Here is an 11,531-nt window from a genome sequence, read left to right on the forward strand (position 1 = left end):
TTAGGAGTACACCATAAAGAGATGTATAGTGATAAACCAGGAAAAGGCTGACCTTCCAGTGATTTAGATTTAATTGTATTTTCCATTAATAGGAAACAATACCCATTTACTGCTGTGAAAATACACTCCAGGATCTTTTCAAATGTGATGCCTCCTGAAGCCACTTGCTCCCCTTCACCCCATCTTTCCTGACATTTTCACAGGACAAAGATGTACAAATAAATAAATGCTTCTGCTTCTGTCTGCTGGTGAAGGTATTCTTTCTTCAAATTTATAAGGAAGCAGGCAAAGCATGAACATACAGTCAGTAAGAAGAATCAAAGTCATCCTTAGATGGCTTTATACTTTTACAGTATCTATTGCCCCTCTTTTGTGTTGAGTGCCCTGCCATTTGTTAATATCGCTAATGGTTACGGACACATTCATGAATGCCCTTCTGGACAGTGAATTAGGAAAGAGCTGCCATGAACACAAGGTGACTGACTAGTAAAAACAGTATCTCACTACCTCTGTAGCTTTAAGCTTTGTGCATGAGAAGTGAAGTCTTCATAGTACCTTGTAACAGAAAACAAATTGACAAGTATTGTGAAAGAATAAAATAAAATTAGTATGACTTGCCATGAAACGTAAATCTATTTCAAACAGATATGTTTCTATATCAAACAGTACAACTAAGTTCAGTTGTACTGCTTCCAGTATAATAGACAAAAAAAAAAGAACCTCAGGCTGGGAACACCAGAACACAATAACTATCATTAATGAAGGAGGGAAAGGTAGGGTGACAGCCAAACTGTGTTGAATGACTCAAGCTTTTATAAGAATTCAAAAGATACAGGAAATGCCCCAAAGCAGAACACTCAATAGAACAGTGTAGCAATTCAGATTTTCCTCTCAGATGCAGTAATTGCCTGACCCAGATAGATATTTCAAACCTAAGACATATGGTACAGTAAAGCAAAACTTGCATCTGTAAAATCAGCTAAGAATGTCCTGGGCCAAGACTTACCAATTTCTGAGTCAGTTTCAGATAATATCCTGATCCCATAAAATTAATAAGAAAAGCTAAAAATAACCTATCTCTACAAAAAAGCAACTCTTAAAATAATAGCAACATTAAAAATGAAGAGCAATCACGAGAGCACTGGGGATTTCTCATGCTTACATCTCTGGAAACAAAGACACAATGCCGCTATGCAGAATGTCACAGATTTGTGGAAACAGATGAGCAACTGAAGTGATTTATTTAATTGATTGCCACTTGTAGAAATGTACTGAGAAAAAGCCTGCCAGATAATAAAATGCAGAGCTTTTTCCTAAGAAAAGGCGAGGGAGATAAGAGATCCCAGCAAGTAAACAACCAGAAATCAGCAGCTCACTCTGATCTGTCTGCACCACTGTACCTGGAGCCTTTCTAAAGGCAGCACACATCCCTGACAATGTACCTCTCAACCCAAACCACTTCAAGAGAAGTCTTTGTGCAATCCTGTACAATGCACAGCAAGGGCAGGCTCAGGGGAAATTCAAAACAGGAAGGGCAAGTGCAAACATAAGTTTAAGGTATATAGGAAAACAGAAGCTTTTAGAATGACAATGACTTTTGTTCTGTTCCATATTTAGAAGCTGTTTTTTTTCAACTTTCTTATAGTTATTTCGCATTGTGTAAGTCTGTAGATACTGTTAAAAACTTCCCAACAGTTAAGAGCTCTAATGCAAAGACCAGAATCAAATGTACTTCAATATTTTTCAACCCAGAGTGGAATTGAATAAATCAAAATAGTGCTTTGCAGTATGTAACAGCAAATCAGGAAAAAAAAAAGACATTGTTGATAACAGTACTAGTTTTTAAATATCATAGGTGTATTTGAAAAGAGAAGACAGAAGAATAAGGCAGTGTAGCCAACCCTGAAAATCTTGGGAGAAGTCTTAAGTTTTAGCATATTTGTACAACTCATTCAAAACTCCTTTCTGAAAACTAAGAATCATCATTTCACTTTTCTAAAACTTGATCCATACCAGGATATTAGAGAATCACTTTATTGTAAAAATTAACATTCACTAAGGAAGTAAAATACAAAAGTACTACTTGAGATTCTTAGTTTATAGTCAGACATGAACTGCATTCTGTAAATTATTTTTTCCAAAGAAATGCTAAGCAACATCATGATACCAAAAAGCATTAAAAAAAACAATAACAACTTTCAGTTTTTAAGATTACAATATGCAAGTCTATGGAAGTTTTAAATTACCATTTTACATAAGTTATTTCCTCTAAGGAATATAAGTTAAGAAGGTATAAGTACATATTTTATATATATGTAAGTTCAAACAATTGGAATTCGAGATCTTGTCACCGAATTCCTTTTTTCTAACATAAACACTGAGAACCATTACATACTTCCAAGGAAAAAGGAGTAACAAGAAGAGTAGACTGAAAGCCTTCAATCCTCTCTTCCCCAAACTGAGGTTCAACACAGTTTAAAAGCAAAAGTTTCCATTGTATCCATCTTTAAACAAAACCAGCAGCTCCCAGTAAAGACCACTGTTGACTGGCTATGTCATCTTACCTGAAAGACAGCATGGGACCGGGAAGAGGAGGCATTCACATCTGTGGGATGCTGGGTTCTATTTTTGTTTCCATAATCCAGCATCTGAAGGATCTCCTCTGCTGATTTAGGCTTTAAGAGTAAAACACATAACAAATATATCAGTTTCTTTTCTTTTCCATCAATTATAGGAATACACTGATTCTAAAATACATTTACTTTAACATTCGCCTTCAAAAAAAATTAAACTTCAAATTTTAGTTACCTAGAAGTAAGGAATTTCCTGTTTTGGAATTGAGGCACATCAAACAAATATTCTCCGCTAAAAAGCAGTAAGGTATGAGAAGCAAGCACTTAAGTGCAGCAGCTTAAATCACAAAATATTTTTAGATTAGAATTTAAACAAATATGACAGATTCTCCATATTTAGAATCAGCCACTTTTAAGAATGTCTGGACTTAAATTAGTATACCACTATTCAATGCATTAGTACAAGAAAAGTTTTTTCCTCACAAGACTCAAGGTTTGGGAAGAAGCATGTTCACAGAGCTAGCCAAGCTTAGAATATTGTTTCCTGTCACAGCACGTAACATACACAAAGCTGCAAGAAAATAGGTCCACAGTAATTGATATTCAGATTGGAAAACTACATTCTATCACTGACCTTACCAAAGAATTGCTGTGCTGGTCTGGAAAAGTAATTTAACATGGAACTCTTCAAACATGGCTTTTTACAAACAAAAACAACCTTTAGACTTCACAGCTGTGTAGAGCACTCCAAGGTGGTAATGAAGGCAATGCCAAGATATTTTAGCCCAAAAAGTAATCTTCCAAAATCTGCTGGATAAGCATCAAGCCAGCGTACCCTTTTGATAACAAGGACTGAACGCTTCTATATTTGCATTCAACGAGACTAGCAGTTTTTTTTCCACAATGTACTTTTAACTAATTAATTAGATTTTCAAGTTACTGGTGCTTACGGCCAGAAAAAAACTCACTAGGAAATTACCAAATTCCATTAAACTCTCACATAGAACAATGGGAATGTTCTCAAATATTTCAAGCACATTTTAAGTTTCTAGAGCTATTTACGTACCTGATGCAGTGTCAGACCTTGAACTACCACCCCTTGCTGGCCATCCTCACGAACAGCCAGAGGTCCAGAGTTGACCAGGAGATCACGAATCTGTTCATTGTAAACCTTTTAAAGGAAATTCAAAAGATTTTATTAAAATACCCTCCCACAGCTGACAGAATTAAATAAACAGAAATTACCAGTCTTTTTTAATACTCCTTAAAGACAAAGAAGAGAATTCTGGCTATAATTTTTTCACGTTTTTCCCATACCAAGCTTAAATATTCAATCCATATGATTTCTTTTTAGATTTTAGGAGTAATTCTTTTTAGTAAATAATCTTTATTCTTTATTGAAAAAATTACCTTTTTTTACAAAAAACCAGTTTTGCAACAAGCATGAACACAAAGCATTTAGTTTTCTCCATTGTGCATCACAATCCCTACTTCAGTGACATTTCTTAGTTCAAACCTACTTCTGTTAAAAATTTTAAATCTCTTATTTCTTGGTCTGTGGAAGCATACAGCAAGGCAAACTTTCCCCATCTCCTTCTACCCCTCCCAAATACCAACTAGAGTCCATTAAGACACTGAGGGAGCTAAAAAGATAACCATTTGACTAGCACCCTTCAGCAGCAGTGCCAAAACATTTACTTGTAAAAACAGAACACCATTTTGTGGTGCTTTTTCACAGTGTTACAGGATGTTACTGTGAAGTCCTAAAATATTACCCTGAAATGATATTTCCTTGTACACATCAACAGATGCTCAGAGGCATGTAATTGATCAGCAAGACACAAATCATGAACAATCAGTAAGTATGGTAGAAGCGGTGGTTTTTGGGCAGCCTTCTGTAAAACAGTGATAGGTGCCTAAGAACACCAATCACCAACAAGGAACACCAACAAGGCAGTTCCACTCCTATAAGGACACATTTTGTCAAGCCCCAGAAAGGACCAGAGGAAAGCAAAACCAGCTTGTCTTTACTTACAAATATGACTTATTCAAAGCAACATATCAAATGCAGGAACTCACCTCTAAATAAGAGACAGCAACGTCACATGTTTTATCATCTTTTATTTGATCCATGCGTTTATAAAGTGTGACCATAGTTAAATACATGACTCCAGGATCTTCAGGAGAACCTAACATTGTGTGAGTCTTTCCAGCTCCTGTTGCACCATATGCAAGCACTGAATTTCCCCCAAAAAATGACAAAGCAAAACCATGTAATTTATTTGTAAGCTAATCAGGAACACCAAAGACAAATGAACATTCATAGACCTCTGTCATTCTGCACAACTGTTTCATAAATGGATAGTTTCTTACTTAAGCTTTACCTTTCAGATCTCTAATTAGAGATGTTTCCAAATAACATTTTCGAATTTTCAGTTCAAAATTCATTCACTGATACGTCACATTAAAATATTATTTACTTACTCTCATAACCCTAAGCCATCAACTTATTGCTGATAGGCATTTCAATTCCTCACCAGAGTCCAGCAGCCAATTAAAAAACCCCAAGATCTTAAAGAGTTCATAAAGCAGCTTATGTCACACACTCAGTGACACAACTGCTTCTGCTTGAATAACTTTAGAGGACTCCCATTATCACATATATTTTAGATAAAATTCCCAAGTCTATTATAACCTTAACACAAACTTATTTTTAAAATGGAGTAGAGCTATCTAACTTCTATATGCTAAAACGTCAGCCTTTCTGTGAATTAAACCACAATGCTTTATTTCTATCTCAGGCTTTTTTAACGCTCCCGCGGCCATTGGACAGAACGGTACAAATGTTGAGAAATTCCCTTAAGTTTTTTAATTAAAGAAGATAAATAACAAAGTTACCTGTACAGTTATATCCATTTAGGAAGCCCTCAATTAGATTTTTGGTAGTATGCTCAAAAACTTCCAACTGGGATGAGCTGTCATCAAAAATGGCATCAAACATGAACTTCAGGTCTTTCCTTTGTCTTTTATTAATATCCCTATGGACCACTCTCCTCCTGCTGAAGAAGTCAACCTCCTCCTCCTCTGGGTCAAAGACCATCACGTGCTGGTCAATGACACGCACCACCCTGCTGAAGCTGCCCTGCTTTTCTTTCTGGCTCTCTGGCCGGACACGGACCACCACTTTGACGTGGCTGCAGACATCTTCTTCCATGGCTGGAGTCATTCCTCCTGCTCCCCAGCCTCACTGCCAGTACTCGGTCAGATCTAGCAGCTGAATCCTTTCTGCAATTGACAGAGAGGACATTTATTTCAATATGAGCCTTCACTCTTTCCAGCAATTCACACATTCGGTCAGGGCCCATCGCTTGTCATGGGACTGCCCCAGGGCAGCGAGGCTTTGGGACACTCTGTAAGCGCCCCAAAGGATGACTGAACTCAGCACAGCTCTCAGAAAGCCAACCAGCACTGCCCCAGGGAACTCTGAAGTTCATTTCACAATTTAAATACTCAATGCCCTGCAGGCTTTCCTCTATAGCAGACCAAGCTTTCAGACCAGACACCACATTTCTGTGGGCTAAAGCGAGCAGCCTTTTTGTTCTTCAGCAGAACAAAAGCCCGTGTTGCCCTCCCTTGATAGACACAGCCACGTAGCAGGGAGCGTTAAAGAGAGTTAAAGCGGGATTTAGGGGAACGCGCCCCGCACGGGCCGCAGTGACCGACACCAAGCGGGATTTCCTCGCATATCCCATTTCTACTGCTCCCAGCGGCTGCAGGCTCAGCCCAGCAGCGGACACAGTGCAGCTCCCGCTGCCGCCCCAGGGCCCGCCCGGCTCTGCGGTAACTCCTCACCGCCTGCGGGCCGCTCTTCCCCGGGGCACGGCGCCGGGCCGGGCCCTGCGGCCGGAGCGTTCCCCCGGGCCGGCCGCAGAGCCGCTGCCGGGGCTCCGCCTGCGGGCCGGGGCTCCGCTCCCCGTGCCCTCGGCCGCTCCCGGTCTCTCACCGGGCCGTGCCCTCGGCCGCTCCCGGTCTCTCGCTCTGTCTCTCACCGGGCCGTGCCCTCGGCCGCTCCCGGTCTCTCGCTCTGTCTCTCACCGGGCCGTGCCCTCGGCCGTTCCCGGTCTCTCGCTCTGTCTCTCACCGGGCCGTGCCCTCGGCCGCTCCCGGTCTCTCGCTCTGTCTCTCACCGGGCCGTGCCCTCGGCCGTTCCCGGTCTCTCGCTCTGTCTCTCTCCGGGCCGTGCCCTCGGCCGTTCCCGGTCTCTCGCTCTGTCTCTCACCGGGCCGTGCCCTCGGCCGTTCCGGGCTCGCTCCCGCTCTCCCCGCGGCCGCACCAGCACCAACCGCCATCCGCCGGCCGCGGGATTCAAACCCGGCCAGGCCGCGCTCCTCGCCTTCCCATTGGCTGTGCCCCGTGACGTCACCGGAGCGCCAGCATGCGGCTGCGCACGCGGCGCCGTGCACGGGGAGGTCGGGAATGAGGGAAGGAGAAGGATACCTGGAGGGCGGCAGGAAATGAGCGAAGGGAGGCACGGACAGAAGGGAGGCGCTCCCGGGGCGGTCTCTGCTCCGCGTGTCGGCCCGGCCCAGCCCGGCTCGGCTCGGCTCGGCTCGGCTCGGCTCGGGCGGGGACAGCCCCCGGCCGCTCCTCCCGCTCGGCCCGGCGCGGAGCGGGCCGCGGCCACTGCCGCTGCTGCGGTCGCCTCTGACCGAAAGTGCTTCGGGCGGGGATTTTGTCCTCGCTGCTTTAGCGCAGGGCCGGTCCCGGGGCGGCAGCCTGCAGTGGGGCCCGGTTCCCTTCTGGCGGGCACTGTTAGATAAATGAAATAAAATCCGGACGGAGTGCTCGCCGGTGAGAAGGAGATCTCCCGTGGGCGGGAGGCCGTGGCTGTGAGCAGAGTGCCTCGCGTCACCCCCGGGGCAGGACAGGGGATGGTGGCCCTGGCCCCGTTCAGCCGCTCCTCGCCCTCACAGAGGGGCCGGGACAGAAGGGGAAGGGTGGGAAGGCAGAAACAGCGCCTGAGGTGGAGAGGGTTTCACGGGGGAGTCAAAAGCTGTGCAGGCAAACAAGGAATGCCTTCCCCTGGTCCAGCCATCTCCAGGAGAGCGGGGCCCATCGCAGGTAACAGTGGTCACTTGGGAACACCAATGCCACCACCCCAATCGTCCTCTTCCCCCCTTTCTGTCCGGAGCACCGTGTCCTTTGGTCTGGAATATCCCTTGGGTGCATCTGGGTCTCCTGCCCAGCTGTGTCTCTTCCCTGCTGTGCCAGCAGAAATCCAAACCAGCCCCAGCTCAGCTGCTGGGGAGAAAATTAACTCCAGCCCAGGCAAAACCAGCAGAGCACACCATGGTAATAGGTGTGTTTTCTGTAGGCACACTATGGCTTGTGGTGAAACACACATCTGCGTGTCTGCCCAAAGCTAGAGTGAGGTGCACTTGCAAATTTAAGCTGGGGGAATTACTGCAAAGTCCCTGTAGTAGTCCTGTATTGGAAGCAAAGTCTACAAATTAGATATTACCAATCTACCTCACTGCTCAATGAAAAGTCAGTTGCAGTAAGTCCACACATAAAGAAAATACCTGGAATGTGTAATTACTCAAAATACAGTATAAAAGGGGAAAAAAAAATATATTTTTCTTTCCAAGTCTCAGAAAAACACTAGATGAGATATTCCTATTTGTGTAAAAAGGTTTGGAGAAATTTCTTAACCCACACAACTGAATCACCCTTATATCAGGCTCCATCTGTAGAATTCTTACTCGTGTAAATAATATAGGGCTTGAATTCATGTTTTCTCCAGTGATTTTTAAACCTTTGCATTTCACTTGAAAAAGAGAAAAAGGGAATCTCAGAAGCCTGATTTTGCCATTTCTAGCAGTGTGGAAAGGGGCAGACATAGAAGGAGAGTATTTTTTGATTGAAAGAATATGTAAGGTTGTGAGATGACATGAATTTCAGACTTTATCAGTAAAATAAAATGTGTAGCATTTAACATGTATGAAGTCATGCTGCCCATAAGAATATTGGCTATCCAAGAGATTTGTCAATTTTACAATAATAGAACTGCCATAAATGAGACCTTATATTGAAAATTATCTGTTTCTAAATTAGTAAGTGTTGGAATCAAGGATCAGTTTCTCAAAAATTTGCTCATACCTGAAGCAAAACATGTTGCCTGCTCATTTGTGCAGACAGATACAAGCTACAGAAGGTTGTAACCGATGCCGTTTAACCCAGCAGGGACGAAACAGTTACTGAAATTGAGAAAAAACTATTTGTGATTTCACGGCCATGCTATCAAAATATCTGAACAGTCACTGTGTGCACCCAGACAGTGGCATTTGGAGTGAAGAGGTGAGGCAAAGAAAGGAACAAAAGGCTGGGAAGTGGTGGTGGTTGTGGGTGGGAATTGTTGAAGATCTTTGGGTCAGTTCAGGGGAGCATAACCCTTGAGCCTTGCAACGTGGCATCAGTACATTTGCCAGAGCAGCTGTACCACCGTCCCTGTTCAAACAACCCACTGATCTCTCCAAGCAGCAGAACAAAGGATTAACACAGCAGAATTGACAGGTAAACCTTCCCATTTCAAGTTAGGCATGTTTCAGTGGCAACGAGGGAACAGAGTTAACAATGAGAACTGAACCCACCTCTCTATGGTCTGAAAGTTGGTGGGGATTCCTCCAAACACTATAGTCTCCAGTGAGAGACTATTATGTTTCTACACAAGAGTGAGAGGCGGTTATAAATAATTATAGCATATAATCTAACATAATATAATATAACATAATGTAATAAATATAATATAATATATAATATATAAACAATATATATAATAGTTGTATATTAGTTTAATATATAATACTAGTATATATAATTCCATACAATAGATATATTGTATGTAGATATATATATACTATACTTATATATATAAAATACTATTTATATATAATATTAGCTTTAAGTGTGTATTGTCACACTTTATGGAGTGTGAGACATTTCTGCATGGCCTCCGATAGAGCTAAGGGTAAGAGGTCAGCACATCTATTTTTCTTGGTGAAGGCCTGTTTAAAGAAAAATCTTTGTTATGTATGGCAAGACAAATGAGGGTCTTTGCCTAGCATGTGGATTTAGGTTTCCACTTCATTTAATTCTGATGAATTTTTAAATTCCTGTTTATGTTCAGAGCCAAAAGCCTGCTTCTATAATATATATCCCATAAAACCTGTCCATAGTCTCTACAGTTCATAATTGAGGAGTGAACAGGAGGAGATGAAAGACAGCAAAATAGGTTACTGGGAAACTGGTGATTTTTTTTAAAAAAATAGTATATGTCAAATTAAAAGTAAGAGACATTAAAGAGAAGATGTCAAACAAATAAAAATGGTCAGTGATGACTAGGAAAGCTATCACATGAGCATATTAATAAGACATATAACTGAAAATAAAAATGGCTGAGATTAAATGATGGGAAGTGAATTAATGAGAGGAAAATCTGCTACTCTTCCCAAAGGTAGAGCTGGAAGATAAAGAAACAACTAGTTATTTTAAGTGTTGGAGAATAGGCAGTGGAATTGTTGAGGGTGTGAAGAGAGTGTACTGACGTGAAAATAAATTTTGGGAAAACATTACTGAAAATATTAAAGCAAGCTCTTTTATGGCTTCAACAATAAAGATTGAAACCAGCTTGTCATGATTTCAAAGTTGCCTTCAAGGTTGTACAAGTAGCAATCCCATAGAAAGCCAAATGAATCAGAAAAAATGTAGCCCTTCTCTGGAGAAGAGGAGGGATTGGTGTAGAGAAGGTCACTGGTCCTAGAAGGTCCATCCTCCTTTCTCCTCTGAGCTGCAGAAGGGGAAGTGGAAAATGCACTTACCTGACAGCTCTACTGCCCAGACAATTGAACTAGCAGCAGATCTAAAAGAAGAAAAAAAAAGGTGTCTCATAACAGCCCAGCCCCAGACTGAGCAAGAGCAAAGGACCAAATCCAAATTCCACAAGTATGGAAGACTTGGAAGATTTGAATATTAGTTAGTTTAATTTCATGTCATTTAAGATAGCTGTTTCAGGCACATGTTATTCACATGAAAAAAGTGTTCTGGTGATGGGACTATTAAACCCTCTGTTTTATATTTCTTATCTGCTGGGGTGTTGTTATTACTAGTATTACTGCTACCAAATTCACACTCTGAAGAAACATCAAACATAGAAACAGAAATTATGACCCAGGCCATTAAGAGCAGAAAAACAAACTTTCCCTGAAAACAAACATTATTCAAAGATTTTAAAAAATGGATAGAGGGAAGAAGTGAACCTGGACATGTGTTCCACTTCTGCACATAACAGAAATACCAGGAATAAAATTACTAAGAATATGTCCAAAAGGTGTGGTGCTGAAAAAGAGGAGCCAGAACTAAAAATTTTTTTTCCTGACTTTTGTGATGTGGTTTTAGATTTTAATAACTTAAAAAATGCTTTATTAAATATATCCTATCAATCACAAACTATCTCACAAGATACCCTCATGATTTTCATACGTCACTCTTCCCCCTTACCAGTGTTTCCTGCCCTTCTGATATTCTCATCCGAGTTGTGGCAATTTGAAGCATTTATGGCAATATGTTGTACATGCACTCAGTGAAAGTTTTCAGGTTAAATAACAAAGTGAAAAAGCCTGAAAGCTTTTTCTCCTAACCCAGGCAACTCCATGTGCAGGTGTGTTGGCACAACCAAAACTGCGGCATGGGGTCAGGAGCAATTGTCTAGAAACAAAAGACTAAAATTGGCTTTCTGGCTTAAAAGAAGAAAGGATCCTATCAGAGTATGCAGGTAGGAAGGCTGTATTAAACAGAGATGTAAATAAAAAAAAAAATGATATAAAAAAAGAATCTCTGGCATGTCACAGAAATACTCATGAATAAAAGGAAAAAAAATCTTCCTTTATAATGTTAACAGTG

The 11,531-nt window shown here is 41.5% G+C and overlaps 1 protein-coding gene across 8 annotated transcripts in view; it reads right to left on the reverse strand.

Moving 5' to 3' along the window:
* Positions 1-7,186, reverse strand: part of KIF18A (kinesin family member 18A) — a 30,484-nt gene extending 23,298 nt beyond the window's left edge. For 2 of the 8 annotated variants that reach the window (XM_012573759.5, XM_030273334.4), the window contains exons 1-5: positions 6,853-6,985; positions 5,472-5,858; positions 4,653-4,810; positions 3,640-3,744; positions 2,565-2,675 (exon numbers count right to left, since the gene is read on the reverse strand). In XM_012573759.5, coding sequence (XP_012429213.4) covers positions 2,565-2,675; positions 3,640-3,744; positions 4,653-4,810; positions 5,472-5,799 — 702 coding nt within the window. In that variant the 5' untranslated portion in view covers positions 5,800-5,858; positions 6,853-6,985. Of the gene's footprint in view, positions 1-2,564; positions 2,676-3,639; positions 3,745-4,652; positions 4,811-5,471; positions 5,859-6,576; positions 6,986-7,070 lie in introns of those variants that run through there. The other 6 variants (XM_072929416.1, XM_072929417.1, XM_072929415.1 and 3 more) reach the window with 6 other exon arrangements.
* Positions 7,187-11,531: the final 4,345 nt, after the last annotated feature.

This window comes from Taeniopygia guttata, chromosome 5 (genome assembly GCF_048771995.1).
Source record: "Taeniopygia guttata chromosome 5, bTaeGut7.mat, whole genome shotgun sequence".
Lineage (NCBI taxonomy): Eukaryota > Metazoa > Chordata > Aves > Passeriformes > Estrildidae > Taeniopygia > Taeniopygia guttata.